The 16,814-nt window shown below is 39.6% G+C and overlaps 1 protein-coding gene across 1 annotated transcript; it reads left to right on the top strand.

Moving 5' to 3' along the window:
- The first annotated feature begins 3,362 nt into the window (after positions 1–3,362).
- Positions 3,363–7,858, top strand: LOC121794665 (plastidial pyruvate kinase 2-like). Its single transcript, XM_042192938.1, has 12 exons — positions 3,363–3,827; positions 4,303–4,590; positions 5,055–5,220; positions 5,312–5,446; positions 5,559–5,669; positions 5,794–5,882; positions 6,118–6,180; positions 6,257–6,432; positions 6,710–6,812; positions 6,895–7,043; positions 7,189–7,297; positions 7,501–7,858. Exons 1-12 carry the CDS (start codon positions 3,594–3,596, stop codon positions 7,606–7,608), a joined length of 1,731 nt encoding a protein of 576 aa, XP_042048872.1. The 5' UTR covers positions 3,363–3,593; the 3' UTR covers positions 7,609–7,858.
- Positions 7,859–16,814: the final 8,956 nt, after the last annotated feature.

Here is a 16,814-nt window from a genome sequence, read left to right as displayed (position 1 = left end):
CAGCCATCTCTGATCCAACACTTGAGAGCATGTGTGTGCATGGTCTCTCTGCATATCCAGTACAACAAAATCGGTATCGTTGTGGGCTTCGACCCGTCTTGCATATACATACCATTCACAAGACTTTCCTCTACAAATAGCACGAAGTCTTTTGCCATCATTTTGCTTCACATGTACTGGGCGTCTCGTCATTATTACGTACTGTCGAATAACCTTGAAAAAAAATTCTCTATCCTTAAAAAAATCACCACGCTTCCAATTTAGTAAATCATTTGTCAGCTTGAATGGGGTGTACTTGATACCCTTTCTACTTAAACCTTCCAAATCCTCTAGGTCCTCGAGATCTTGCAGCTCATCGACCGTCTCTTGCTCGAACAGAGGGTTTGAGTCTGCCGAGTTCCTTTTCTCAACAACAGGGGAGTACTTTCGCCTTTTCTTGGACCCGCCGCTGCCTTGGCCAGACCCTTCTGCTTCGCCCGATGGCTCCTCAATCCCGTCTTGTCCCGCCACCTCCTCCGGCTGTTGTTCCCGATGTAACGACTCGTAATACGAGGTAAACATTTGTTCATCACGACACATGTTGGCCAACGAGATAAAGTGGCCGACATCATTATCATCATCTTCGTCGTTACTGCCCTCGTTATGAAGATGACATCCGTCGGGAACATAATCGGCTGACGGACAAAAAACACCTTCATCAGCCTGTTGGGGTACATCTCCTACCACCGGTACCGGTTCTGCACACGCTGCTTCAGCTGGAGCTGGCTCTTGCACTTGGGTGAGCTTCGTGCATGAACAATTCATGAGTAATGTCCTCAATGATCGGAAAGAAATCATTGTCTACCCGTATGTCCGGCTGTGGCTGACTACCATCATCCAATACCGGTCGGTACACATCTTCTTGTACAAATGCTCCTGGCCCGACCGAAGATGGTTGGTGAACTACAGATTCAGACTCAGTCGCCTGTTCAGCGACATCGACAATCGGATTGGAATGGTCAACAGATGAAGCTGTAGCTACATCCTGCAAAATGCAGTACCACAAATGCAAGACTAAATTACAAACAAGAACTAAATCACAAATTAGGTACTAAATCAATATGAAAATCACACCAATTCATTACCTCTGCTACTTGTGCATGGGAATCGACAATCGGATTGGAATGGTCAACAGATGAAGCTGTAGCTACATCCTACAAAATGCAGTACCACAAATGCAGGACTAAATTACAAACAAGAACTAAATCACAAATAATGTACTAAATCAATATGTAAATCACACAAGTCGTTACCTCTTGTATGTGTGCATGAGAGTCTCCACCTCCAGTTTCTGCTTCTCCAACATAGTCAACTACACATATTTTTTCTGCTACAAATTCCACGTCATGTATTGATACTTCTCCAAAGTCAGAGACCGGAGCTTCAGGGGACACGGCTTCAAATGCTTTCGCCAAATTTTGCCTGGCTACCTCCTCAACCCTTTTCCTCTGAGCATGATCATCTTCTAAACTTTTCATAAGATATTCCTCGAACTCAACATCCCTATCATACCAGCCAATCATTAAAGGCTCCTGCCGTGCCCTTCAAACTGAGACCGTTGCTTCCTCTTAGGTCTACGCTTTTGCCTTGGCACATTCGGTGTGGCTTCTTCAATCTCTTCAATAATGACTCCTGGGGGTTTAGACGCCTTGAAACTAAGAAGCTCCTTGCGCTTCTTCCTTCATTTTTTTTAGTATGGCTTGAGCCCGGGTTATCTCCACAACGTAGATGTGAACTAACTTTGTCGTTGTAGACGCTACTTTGAGGAAATCCTTCAGATGTGTTTCCTCAACAATGGGCAACAACGGGCCTCCGATTAAAACCCCTGCGCAGTCATGACTGTACTTTGGATCACAGTAGTAGAACTCACATATCATCTTCCTATCATACTTTAACCTTAATATCATGCTCGATAGGTCTATAAGCTGGAATTTGTCTATGTTACAGAAATCGAAGTATGTCAAATGCCCACCAACATACTTTTTCGCATCATTCATAGAGAAGAATGAACCTCCATGATGGAAAGCAACTGAAAACTTACCTAGTGCATCCCCCTAGGAAGGAAGACAATAAACGCACATATAAAACTCAAACCAAACAGTAAACCAAAATTCACAACAAAATCAATTTATGGAGCCTCAATCACAAAATCAATATCCGGCTGATCAAATATATATTTACAAAAAATCAATTTCGTACACCCTAAATCACAAACCGAGGATTAAAGGTTAACTTACTATATTCATCCTCTGGGACGAAAAAATCGAGCTCAGGATCTCGGATATCCCAGGTTTCTTCTTCCACATCAATGACCACAGGTGGATGTCTCGGTGGTGGTCGGTGTGGTGGCGATTGCGGGGGTATTGGTTCCCTTTTACGGCGAGAGTTTCGTGATGTGGAAGCACCTGAGGACCCAGCTCGCTTCCTCTTAGGAGCCATTCATGCAATGGAGAGCAGGGAGAATGAAGAAATGAAAACAATGGTTTGCAGTTTTAAGGCGGTAAACTCCCTTTTTTGTTATAACTTTAGGCGGGAGTGAAAATAAGCCGGAAATAATATTGATTAGAGCCGGAAACTGTATGCAATTTTTGAAACTTGTTTTGTTAAATCACGTAGAAAGTCTTCAACACGTGTTGCAATTGTATGGGTAGTCCACTAAACAGCCGCTGGCGCCCCTGACGGCTGACGTGCGCCGTCACATCACGCCATGTCGTCGCACACATCATTGCAGAGCGGCCACTGCAGATTAATTGCGCTTTGACTGAAATGCCCTTTTAGGGCTGAAGGGTATTTTCGTCTGAAAAAACCCCATTCGTGATTAGGTTGAAGGTTAGACACTTCTTGGGATATTTTTTTTTGTTAGGGGTCTAGATCGAAACTTTTAGAAACGTCAGGGACTTTTTACGTAGTTCACTATATATTTTAACTAACCTACCATGTGGCTAATAGGTGACCACTTGGGTAAATTATGATTACATCCTATGAAAAGGCAAAACTTGTCCACAAAACCCAACTACCCCAATCAAAATTAATTACTACTTATAACTAGAGCGTCGAGGTGTGTTTTTCATATAAATGTTCCAAATTCAATTGAACCAGATAAAATTCCAACAAATTCAGAATTTAAGTAGATTAAATGAAAAGTAATTACACACAAATGTAAATAAAATCATATCATATATGGACTTTTATGGGCCCCTATGGGCTTGGTTCATGGGCCCTTAAAGCGCTCTCGGTACAATCAGATGAAACGACACCGTCGAAGCCGTATTAAACATGAAAGTGAAATCCCTCTAAATCCCCAACGGCCCAACCCAACCCAACTGTTTCGACAGAGATTCAACTTTCAAGCTTAGAAGCAAGCAAGTAGCCACCATTTTTCTCTTTCTTCAATATCGATACAAACGAGACCACCCAACCCCAACACAACTTCCAAATTTATAGGCGATTTTTCCAATCTCTCTCTCGATTTATACTCTTTTCTCCATCACATTGCCTCAAACTCACTCATCTCTTTCCAGTTCCCTGCCTCTCTCTTCGAGCTTTTTGCGACGATGGCGCAAGTGGTGGCGACGCGGTCGATTCATGCTTCATTGCTGGCCAATCCTAACTCTAGCTCTCCACAGAGCTGCTCAGAGAAGCTGAAGCCGGGTTGCGGCTTCAAAGCTAAGGTTTTGGCTCAAACTGAGAGGAGGAACCGTCGCGGAGCCGTGCATGTCAGATCGCCGGTCGTGGCCAGGAGATCTGCCACGGAAGTGATTCCGGTGTCTCCTGAAGACCTAACCAAGGTTTGTTCTTATATTATAGTTTGTGTTGCTTTTTGTAAATGATGAATTCATTTCATGGTAAATGCTCGTTTCTTGCTTCTCTTCTTCCTCAAATAGTGAGCATCTGTGCGTCTCCCCAAGTAATTTTGAAGCATTGTATACTTGTGGAGTGTGTTGAATTTATGCGATCCGCCATCAGTTACTTGTACTTGTAGTTAGCTTAACATAATTTACTTGGTGGAAAGTTGGAAGCTACTCTTTGTTGCTTGTACTAGTATCTTCAACTTAGTTTGGAATTCTCTGTTCCAGTTTTTGGGATACTGATTGAAAGAAGAATTGTTTTCCGCTGGTAGAAATCTGTTTCGTTAAATTGATTTAGTTAAATCTGATTATGCTACTTTTTTTTTAAAATCTGATTATGCTATATTGAAGGCTATGTGTTGCTTTATTATTGAAGATATTAGAGTTTTTCCATTTAATTTATTTCCTTGAGTAGGCTGCAGTGCAAAATCAGTATTCTCAGCTGATTCCCCAACTCGGTGACACATCTGTGGGAGTGTGGTCTAAGCCCATGGTTAGACGCAAGACAAAGATTGTTTGCACAATTGGCCCCTCGACCGACACTAAGGAAATGATATGGAAGCTGGCTGAGGCTGGTATGAATGTTGCTCGTCTTAATATGTCCCATGGAGACCATGCATCACACCAGAAAGTCATTGATTTGGTTAAAGAATATAATTCCCAAGTGAAGGACAATGTTATTGCCATCATGCTTGACACCAAGGCAAGTTCTCTTCCTTTTGCTTTCAAAATTTCCCTAGTGTGGTAAACATGAATTTGATTGTTTGTTCTAATTACAGCTTTGTCAAGTTAACAGTCACTTGCGGATTTTATTGATAGAAAGCTAGCAGGCTACTAAGCATGTCAATCCCCCTAACGATAAATACCTTTACTATTAAGAGTCTACTATAGTCAAATAATTATACAGCCGGAATCTTCAAAAGGTAGGGCTAATTTTTTATGTCCTTTCTCGATTTGTTTTAGCAACGATTACTTCTTTGAACATTTAACTGGCATGTCACCCTACTAAGTAAGACTCAAATAATAAGTCATGAAAAAAGAAAGTTTTGAATTAATACCTTCTGAAGGTCCTTTTTTTTGGAGATGCCCTCCAAAGGTCGATTATTTCTCACTTTGTTTATTACTTTTACTGACGTGCAATTAAGACCATCTGAGTTCTGCTTGCAGGGTCCTGAGGTTAGAAGTGGTGATTTACCCCAACCAATTAATTTAGTGCCTGGTCAGGAATTTACATTTACAATTCAAAGAGGAGTTGGGACTGCAGATTGTGTTAGTGTCAACTATGATGATTTTGTTAATGATGTAGAAGATGGGGACATGCTTCTCGTTGATGGTACATAATTGTGTTTTTTGTATATTGTGATTGACATATTAGGCTATCTATGAACTCTTAAGCTGATGTTGACCATTGCTTGATCATACAGGTGGTATGATGTCATTCTTAGTGAAATCGAAAACTGAAGATTCAGTGAAATGTGAAGTCGTCGATGGAGGAGAACTTAAATCTCGGCGACATCTTAATGTTCGGGGAAAAAGCGCAACACTTCCATCCATTACCGGTTAGATAAAATAGCACATGTATTGAATCATCTGTTATTATTGCTTGTGATTGCCATGTATCATGTTCGATTTTATCCCCTAAGTAATAATCTTCTGGCACTAATCCTACAGACAAAGACTGGGATGATATTAAATTTGGAGTCGACAACAAAGTTGACTTTTATGCTGTGTCATTTGTCAAGGATGCTGCTGTGGTCCATGAACTAAAGAACTATCTCAAAGGTAAATTTCGAACTCTTGGTCAGAGAATTGGCCATATAATTATAGTAGTGGTACAACTTAAAAGTCAGTTGTATTTCTGAAATAATAAGTTTTCTCTCTCCTACCCCCTCCCTCTCTTCCGCAGATGCTGGTGCAGACATTCACGTCATTGTGAAAATTGAAAGTGCAGATTCCATACCAAACTTACATTCAATCATAACTGCATCAGATGGGGTAAAGGAATATAGCTCAATTGCTTTGGGAACGATGATGCAACCAATTTTTGAATTTTGTGGAAGTTACACTTATGCAAATATGTCTAAAGAATTTGATTGTAATTTGGATTCTTGCTGTTTGGCAATTATTACCCTTTAAATATGTATGTTTAATGTGGAAAGTTACTCTGGTAAACTAAGGAATCATACTGTGTGGGATAAAGATAATAGTTTTTTTTTTTTGTATTTTTTAGGCTATGGTTGCCAGAGGAGACCTTGGTGCCGAGTTGCCGATTGAAGAAGTCCCTTTATTGCAGGTAACTCATGAGGTCTTCTGTACAAAATCAGGCCATTGTAGCAATATGTTACAAAATCAATTTATTTCAACTGTAGGAAGAAATTATAAGGATCTGTCAAAGTATGGGAAAAGCAGTCATAGTGGCAACAAATATGCTTGAAAGCATGATTGTGCATCCTACTCCTACTCGAGCAGAGGTTTCGGATATCGCTATTGCAGTTAGGGAAGGTGCCGATGCAGTTATGCTTTCAGGAGAAACTGCGCATGGGAAGTAAGTAACTTTTCCTTGACTTTGATATTAGACCACTCATTCACCCATCTATTATAAACGTAGTTATTATCATTTGCTTTGCATGATTAAATTAGTTGGATTTCTGTATTAGGTTATATTAGAGACTTATATTAAAGATAACGGTAAGCAATAAACACAAAAACTCAGGTAATAATATTAGAATTGGAATCAAAGAAAAAAATAAGAAAACATGAACTCTCCTGCCCCATGTACACCGCTGCCAATCTCATTCTTGGATACACTTTATCCTTAACAGGTTCCCTCTAAAAGCTGTCAAGGTCATGCACACAGTCTCGTTGAGGACTGAGGCTACTATAGTTGGTGCACAAACTCCTCCGAATCTAGGATTAGCCTTCAAGGTCAGTCTAGTTACTTCTTAAATTGCTTACAAAATGTTGACTATATAGTCAATGTCTTTTATTGTTAATCATTATTTTGCAGAATCATATGAGCGAAATGTTTGCATTCCATGCGACGATGATGGCAAACACACTCGGAACTTCAATTGTCGTCTTCACTAGGACAGGCTTCATGGCAGTTCTACTTAGCCATTACCGGCCTTCTGGCACAATTTATGCTTTCACAAATGAGTGAGTCACATCATTGTATTGGAACTTAATGTTAGGTGATATCTATATTAAAGTAAAATGATCACCCCTCGGCACTTAAAACATGGTATTACGCATTGACGATTGCAGCCATAACTTGATTTCATCGTTTTTAATTATGTAACAGTAAGAGAATACAACAGAGATTGGCTTTGTACCAGGGGGTTTGCCCCATACACATAGACTTCTTGGAAGATGCTGATGAGACATTTGCAAATGCATTGGATTTACTGCAGGTGGAGTTTCATCTGTTCTTTAGCTTGAGTTCATAACAACGATGAGCTTTTATATGATGCATTATCTCATAATGTTAGATATTGTCAGCATGATCCTATTAATTCTGTAGAGTTTGCATTATCTCGGTCTTGCATCAAAATCTAGCTCTTTACTAGCATACGAAAAGGATAACACGTCTTGTCCTACTTTTTATCTCCTATAGAAGCAAGGAATGGTGAAACAGGGTGAGGAGATTGCTCTTGTACAAAGTGGCAAACAGCCGATCTGGCGGTTCCAGTCCACCCATAATATTCAGGTTAGGAAGGTGTAGTGAGGAAAGGGGAGATTGAAGATTCATCTTAGCAAGGATCTAGCTGGAGGAATCACCATTCTACGGGTAACCTTGATGAAGCAACTGCTATTCGGCTAGGTCATATCGTTGGGGGTTTATATTTCTATTTTCATGTGACTTTAAGCTGGGAATTCAGACTCGTGTCTCACTCTGTATCTGTTCAATCAATGATTTAGTACTTAGTACTACATTATAAACCTTATGAAATGTTGAATCTCCGTTTGTCGAAGTTGATCTCTGCTCTTCTCTATTATAATGTGCATCACGGTTTTCAGCTGAGAAAATAGGAGTACTAACATTTTTTCCCACCTTATGTGAATAAAAAATTATGTAATGAGTGTAAGAGGTTAATTAGTTATCGAATAGAAAAACAATCGGTTGTTGTGAAGTTGGTGATGTGTCAATCATGGTGACCATCTTTGAAAATAAGCTCCAAATAACTACTCTATTCGCCATTAAATATTCTATTCTATTTTTTTTCGTCAGTCCATCAATAATTATCTAATTTTGGTTTTATTAATTTTGGAAAGTGAATCTCACGTTCCACTTATACTAGTCTCATAATTCAGCTTCTCCAGCTCAACGCATCCCGACCCCACCGCCCCAGGAGCTGCCAGAACCCCCAAAAACAGCTCATTCCCACTCATTCCACGACGCAATCAGCCTGTCCGTGCCGCCGCTGAAATTGCAGGGCGGATTGTTATAAAACTGCATCCAAATGTAGTCGAAAGCCCGGTCTTAATCGTGGCGGATAGGTAAATCTTCTTCTGCGGACTGCTGTAGGCAGCCAGTGGAGGGTGGAGGTGGGGAGGAGGTCCAGAGATAGGCGGTGACTAGGTTGGGATAGGAGGGAGGGTCGCAGTGGCCGGCTAGGTTTGGGCGTTGCCGAAGGTGGTGAGGAAGGCCACCGTAAGGGCATCCACAATGGGACGCCCGATGCGTGCCATCGTCCGCCCCATTGTGGGTGCCCGCCATCGTCCGCGCCCTACGCCCACGCCCGATGCATCGTCCACGGTTGAAGCGCGTACGATGGACGCGGACGATAGAGAAAAGTTTGGTAATAATTTTGGTAATAAACAATACAAATTTTAATAAAAAGTTTATAAAGTAGATAAGATATAGAGAAAAAAAAAACTATTGTAAATATTGGTAGGGAGAATGCGACAATGAGACTCAGACATAAATTTACTAAAAATAGAAATGAGTAACTTTTATAAAACGGACAGGACCAAGTATGAGACCACAGCAAGGAGCTGGACACAGAAATACGCCATGGGATGATCCTTAAAAAGATTTATAACTGTTAGTGTGAAATAGTCTAATCTGTGTTTGAAGTCCTAAATATGGACGTAGTATAAGGGAAAAGGGAAGACATACATGTTAGTACTACTTTGAAAGTGTTGTATTTATATTGAACTTGAAAAACATTTACATCTATTAGTATCTCGTGAGTATTGTCTCAGTTTTAACTAAATTGAAAAAATAATGTCACTTCAAACACAAGGTATTGTTCATAAATCGTAATAAACTCAACCAAAAAGAAAAATAAAACAAAGAGAATCGTACAGTTGATATAACATACTTTATAAGTATTAAGTTAAAGATTTATACATAGATTCCGCAAATGAAAAGATAAAAAAGAGAATGTAAGGGGCAATACAGTAAAGGCCCATCAAATACTAGGCTTTGCGAATTGGGGCTTGATAGATTAACACCGAAATTACCCTATTAAATAATGAGTAGTGCTATTTAGCTATATTAATTTTTAGGCTGTAGCAGATCATAAAATATTTATAATTTTCATATTTCAGTTATACGTTAACATTTTTTTCTTTGGCATTTAACATCACTGTATTTATTAAATACTAATATATCTCCATTATACTTGACTACATTATGGTTAAATAACTTTTTTCTTTGATTAATTATAGTTCAACAAGCCATGAGATCTGACACGTAACCTTTATGGATTATGAGAAATGGTAGATGTTAGAAAATATAAGAATGGTAGCTCGTGATGCCACCACCTATGATAGATGGTTGGTGGAGTGGCTGGACATGTAATATGGAGTACTTTTTAATTTATCTCAAAAAGGAAGATACATTTCAATTAAACACAACAAAACTTAAAAATCTCGTGCTGACTAAGAAATGTGTCATCTTAACCAGAACAGAGAGAGTAGTACTTAGAGTATCCATTTAGGGGAGCCGCGGCTCCCTATTGCTGAGGAAAGGGAGACCCGCGGCGCGGGGGGGGGGGGGGGCGCCCATGGGCACGCCACGGAGACGGCTTGGCCGAGGCTCTTGGGTGCGAGCCGCGGATCCGCCCAAGTTTCGATTTTTTATTTTTATTTTCTTATTTCTTATAAATACACCCATTTTTCTCCATTTTTTTACCCTATTCCAATCTCCACTCTTTTCAATTTATCTTAATTCTACTTTCAAAAAATGAATACCGACGATGATGAGTATCAACATATGATCGATGGGGAGTTCGATGCACTGGTTGAAGAGGTGCAACGTGAAGCTGACGAGGAAGCGGCGGCGGTTCCTCGGCTGATCCATCATCGGCGGACAAGCCGCCGTGACCATGCCGGGACCGACCAACGGCTGATGGAAGACTACTTTGGCGATAACCTTCGTTATCCGCTAAAGATTTTCCGTCGGCGATTCAGAATGTCGCAGCGGCTCTTCATCCATATAGCGACGTCATTGGCACAACGGTTCAGGTGCTTCACCCTGCGACGTGATGCCAGCCGCCGAATCGGATTGTCGACATATCAGAAGTGTACCGCTGCAATTAGGCAGCTTGCCTATGCCGAGCCCGCTGACATGTTCGACGAATACCTACAGATGGGTGAAACGACTTCCCTACAGGCGCTAAGACAGTTTTGTAGGGGCATCCAGGCTATCTTCGGTTTGGAGTATCTACGGAAGCCAAATGCCGATGAATGCCAGAGATTGATAGATATGCACGGGAGGGTGCACCATTTTCCAAGGATGTTGGGCAGCATCGATTGCATGCACTGGGAGTGGAGGAACTGTCCGGTGGCTTGGAAGGGGTAGTTCACTTCTGGATTCAAAGGGAGACACCTCACGATGATCCTGGAAGCCGTTGCTGACTACCGTTTGTGAATCTGACATGCGTATTTTGGTGTCGCAGGGTCGAACAACGACATCAACGTTCTACAGTCATCTCATCTCTTCAATGACGAGTGCCGGGGTGAGGGTCCGGAGGTCAGATTCGTGGCCAACGGTAGGCAGTACAACAGGGCATACTATTTGGCCGATGGGATATACCCTCGTTGGCCCGTGTTTGTCAAGATGATCCAGCAACCGGTTGGGCCGAAGTAATCCTATTTCGCACGAAAACAAGAGGGTGTTAGGAAGGATGTTGAGCGAGCTTTTGGTGTCCTCCAATCGCGATGGGCCATTCTACGGTGCCGGATACGAGTTTGCTGCAGAGCGCTGGGCACCGGAAGAGGGTGCTAGTACAAGTCACGGTATTGCCACCGCCCCCTGCAAATGAGTGTACCACGTACTAATGCATACTTGATCCAACGGTTCACCGATATGCGGAGGGAAACATTACACACGACACTGCAGGCTGAGTTGGTTGAAGAGCTAAGGAATCTTAGGGGAGGGGGCGCAACGTGATATGCGTTCGCGGTGTTGTTTGTGGGATGTCGATAATTTTGTTGTATAATTTTCCCTTTTCTATAATAAACGAAGATTTGGTTTTAATTTTTTTATTAAATTATGCATTTTTTTATAATTATTATAGTCCGATAATTTTTATTCTAGTTAAATTAAAATATAAAAAAAATGAAAATAATAATTAATTTGTGACTTGGGTTTGTCCACTATTAGGGTGAACAAGTTGTTTTTATGGCCTGGCCAAATTTCTTGACCTTGGCTAAGTTTTTGTGGCTTAGACTTGACCATGGCTTTAACTATAGTGGAGACCCTACTAGTTAGGAGGTCACTCGAAATTTGAATACTAGTTGTTTCTAGGAAAGTGTTAAGTACTTCGATTTGAATAGCTAACTAAGACACGCTTTTCCATTTGCTTTGGGTTAGTGCAGTCTTCCTATCGTTTGAAAAAACATGATTCTCCTCATGTCACTTTACTATATATAAAACGGCGCCTGGTTCGAATTTTAATTTAAGGATGATTACTAATTAGGCTATTACTAATTTGGAAAGAACGATTAATTTTTAAGCCATCACTGTCTGTTGTCTATTAGTACTTGCCATTCATTTGGAGTGTGCATTTAGCCCGATCAATTTAAGACTGCATTATATGGATTATAATGAAAAATAAAATCTAAAAATTAATAACAGCAAAGCAAACAAGGAGTATATCTTATCTACTTTATTAACTTTTTATTAAAATTTGTTTTGTTCATTACCACAATTATTGATAATGGAAAAAAGGTGTGTAAAATTATAGAATTGTTCATTACCACAATTTGTATTGTCTATTATCAATAATTTTGGTAATAAACAATACAAATTTTAATAAAAAGTTTATAAAGTAGATAAGATATAGAGAAAAAAAAACTATTGTAAATATTGGTAGGGAGAATGCGACAATGATACTCAGAGATAAATTTACTAAAAATAGAAATGACTAACTTTTATGAATAATAAAAAAAGAGAAAAAAAATACTAGTATATCGATTAATTATGAACGAAGCTAGTATTATCAATATTTTTTAATTAAACAATTCGCATAAGTACTCAATGCACATATTTTGACCAAACAACACGTCACGTTAAGAGTCAAGCTAAAACATGAGACATGTGTTTTGATATCCTTTGGATCTTCGCACACACGTAGTGCACATATATATTCAATAGGAAAAAATGTCGTAAAATATGGACGAACTCTGATTTTGCACATGATTTGGAGAAAATATACCAAGTTTAAAATGTTCTAATTATCCCCATTTTTTTTTAATTTAGGCGAAAACTAAGTTAATATTGAAATTTGATGCTTACTTGCCTAAAATTCAACTGGCTACGATATTTTTGAACAATAATAAAATCATTAATTTTTTAAACAAAAATAAATGGGCGTAACTTTTATAAGTTATGTTCTTTGCACTCTAACGTCTAAATAATTTGATGCACACTTTCAAGCTTCGAATGACAACGTTCGACCTGCGTTTCGCCACACCGGTGAATTCTCCAGCAAACCCATGTTCCCAAAGGTTATGGTTTTTTCCTTGTATTTGGAAAATTAAAGATTTTATTACTACTATTATTTTACAAAAATGTTATTTTAGCTAAGATTTCAATGTTTTCTCCTTGGCTTCAATTTTTCCTGAATTATAAATCCTAATATAAAACATTAATTTATTTCAAATGTCGAGATTTGTGTTGCTTAATGTATTTTATAACAAAATTTTGTAAATTACTGCTTAAATACAAAAACAAGTGTACATCCATGATCTACCACTTTCATTCACTTAATGTGATACTTTCTCCCCAAACCAAAAGGTGGAATGGTCAATAAGTGTTGAAAGAAGCCAAGAAAGAGAAGTAGATTAGAATAATATTGAGATATAATTCAATTTATTGGCTCACATCATATGTTTTATGGATACAGCAGATTTATATAAAATAAAAATTAGGGGTTACAATTAATATATATCCGCCCAGGGACATAGTTGTTTTATTGTTGAAGTGGGATTTTAGTTTTTACATTTAATAATGACACAACCTTATTTAGTATAGTATCGCTTTAAAAATAGTTCATCTTTTTCACCAACAAAAATGAGAGGCAGAAATTAGAAATGGGAAAAATGGTTTAATCCTAGTATATGGGCCAAACTAATACTGTCGGTTGGTTGAACTTGAACTACGAAAATAGGCCATGAATAACTTTTTATTGTCAAAACAATTCCTGACGTGCCTAATTATATGTTCAACTCAGTAAGCCCATTCATTGAAAATCAGAAGCCGCTCATTGCTTAATTGCATTTGCACGCCTCTATCTTCCTTGCTTTCCCATTTATAAAAACAGACGTATGTATGTATCATAGTCATGGGGCTACAAATCATCATTCAACAATATGGATATTCACACAATGCTACTACTAAATCTAACGCCTTTGGGTTATATATATTTATATGTACACACACAATTAAACTAATATGAAGATTTTTATAAATTATTTCCACAAACAAAAAGAAAATTTGATTTTTACATCCAACTACCTTTTCACCCAATATCGATCGTGCCAAAGGAAAGCTCGTAACATTATCTCTTTGCTATCATAATATGATGGGCTCGGTTTGAAGGGTCTTGTGTAATGTGATATTTGTTGCACGTAGTACTAGGAGTATTCTGTATTTAATTTTTATCATATTTACTTGACTGTCTGGTACTCCCTCCGTCCGCGAATAGGAGTCTCGTTTTTCCATTTTGGTCCGTCCGCGAATAGAAGTTGTGGTTCATAATTACCATAAATGGTAAAAAAACCCCACATTCCACCAACTCATTTCACTCACATATCATTTAAAACTAATATATACAAATTGGACTCATATTCCACTAACTTTTTTCCACACACCTTTCTTAACATTTCTTAAAACTCGTGTCGGATAGAAATCGGACTCCTATTCGCGGACGGAGGGAGTATCTGGTAGAGCCAATTTATGAAAGACTAGAAATCATGTTTGTCGTCATTAATGTGTGGTGTCATTTGTTGTGTTTTACTTGGGATCTTTGTCTTGTTTTATTGTCCGTAGTTGATTTTGTATTGCCCTTTTACTAGGCTCGTCATCTTGATTGGAGCATTTTTTTTAATAAAGTAAGTAAAAAATATGAAATTTTGTAAGAGTATCTTTTTAGTGGATCTAAAATTACATACTCATATATTCATATGTTTCAAATAAGGTCCATATAGATTGACTAACTAATATCTAAACATAATCTTGTAGCAAAGATTGTTCTATGTAGTTATTTCATTTATTTTATGCACTACCCACGCACAAAATACCACTAATTGAAATGTATTTTAGTGTAGAATCTATGGGACCTGAAAAAGAACAAAATGAAGTTAAAAAATGTAAGTGTGGTGTCAGTGTTCATTTAAGTGGCAAGCGATAAAGTTGAGAAAGAGATATCCTTTTCTACCTTCCAAAAGCCTGTAACCGCACCGTTGCATTTCATAGGCTTCCCATATCAGGTTATGACTATGTGTATGTGTGAATTTCTGCTTAAAAAATAGTATCATTGGTTATAATATTTAATTCAATTAATTGCATTTCTTTTATTAAAAAACTCCTATATATTGAGTTCGGGTTTTTTTTTTATAAAAAATTGACATATCGAATTAGTTTTAAAATTATTAAATGAGTATTAATATTAAGCATTAAGTTGAAACTGAGCTTAATTTAAGCTGTAACTATACCTCTAAATTAATTAGCACTTACTAGTAAATACAGTAAATTAAAACTTTTGGTATAAAACGGTAGAAACAATGAGATAAGACAAGAATGAACAACATGATGTAGATTGTATTAGTTAAAATAGAGGTTCCCAGAAAAAGTAAAAAATCATGTGAAGAAAAGCATGATGACTATAAACTGTGAAAGATGTGTAGCATTAAATGGTGTTGGGCTGACATAATGATACGTTCCTATATCTTATTATTTAGTAATCTTTGATTCACCAAATCTTTCTTGTTAGTTAGGGCTTAGTATTATATATAGGATAGATTGTTATTATTTTGGAATCCAATCAATCAATGAGAATTACGATATTTTTGCCCACAAATCACACGTCTACTTTCAACACTAGTTCGCCGCTGCCCGACGGAGGAGCCTCCGCGCATAGCCGCCTCTAGAACCCCCGCCGATCCTATCACGGGACGCCGGGACTATCATTGAACTCCCAAAAAAACCCTAGAAGACGCCTGCCCGACGGGAACGAATCCCGCGCACAGACGCTTTCTTGTTCCGCCGATCCGTGCAAGGACGCCGGAGACTTCTTTGTTTCGCATTAATCGCCGGTGCTCGGCAAGTTAAGAGGGGAGACTCTTACCATCTGGTGCTTTCATCGACGTACTCATGAATCGATTCAACAACAACGGCAAAACAGCCTGGAGCGGCCATCGCCCAGATACGTTCGCGAACGGAGCCTCTCGTCGTCCAAATTTCAACATCCGACGTAACGAGGTGTTTCAACGGCAACCGATCGAGGATGATGAATTGGAGGGGCGTCCACACGGTGATTCTCATCATGATGATACCGTGAGTGGAAAATTAGATCGATTGCTAGATAAGATGGATAAATTTGATTTATGGAGGGATGAGGCGGATCGGCGATTTGAAAATTTGGATCCGTGTTTGTCACGCAAGACGGAACCCCCACTAGGGTTTGACGATGGTGATGACGGGGTGTGTGATGACGTAAGGAGAGGGAGATCAGGCGATGGCGGATATCGCTCCAAGAACGCTGACTGGGGTTTTCGCGATACGGCGCTCGAAGACAGGGGCCGTCGCGGTGCTAGAAACGGAGGTGGTTCAGGTTGGGATTTCCACGTCAATCGGGGCGGACGCGCTCAGTTTGGGGGCTATCCGCAACAATTCGACAAGCCTACTTCATGCTGGGATCCCCCTCATCATTACAAAGCATCTGCAGCAGGGTTCGCCAAGAATCAAGTGACAATGAAGCCGCCGAGGTTCGACGGCAGCGAGGCGACCAATTGGATCTCCAGGGTTCAATATTACTTTGATCATTTGATGATTCCCGATGCCCAGCGCCTTCCCTACGCGGTTATGTTGTTCGACCCCCCGGCTTCGGAGTGGGTGTTTAATTATGGTGCAAATATTGAATGCGTCACGTGGCAAGAATTTTTGGAAGATGTGCGACGCAGTTTTGATAGGCAGAGAGATCGATATCGTCGCGAGGGGAGAACTCACATGGGTTCATGTTGGGACCCACCAAGATATCAACAACATCGTCAACCAATAGGCGGCCATGATCAGCCACCACTGGGTCCGCCTAGTCGTTGGGATCCGCCCGACAATCGCTGCCCGCAGACCTTGCAGCCTTCGAAGTCTGACCGACTGCTGAGTCACCGCACAGCTCCGTTGTCTGCCGTTGCCACGCACCCGCCTCAACAGTCCAGCAGGTTTATTGATTCGGGGAAGCAGCGTGGTCTGCCCAA

This window comes from Salvia splendens, chromosome 3 (genome assembly GCF_004379255.2).
Source record: "Salvia splendens isolate huo1 chromosome 3, SspV2, whole genome shotgun sequence".
Classification (NCBI taxonomy): domain Eukaryota; kingdom Viridiplantae; phylum Streptophyta; class Magnoliopsida; order Lamiales; family Lamiaceae; genus Salvia; species Salvia splendens.
This window is presented reverse-complemented; position numbering and strand designations above follow the sequence as displayed.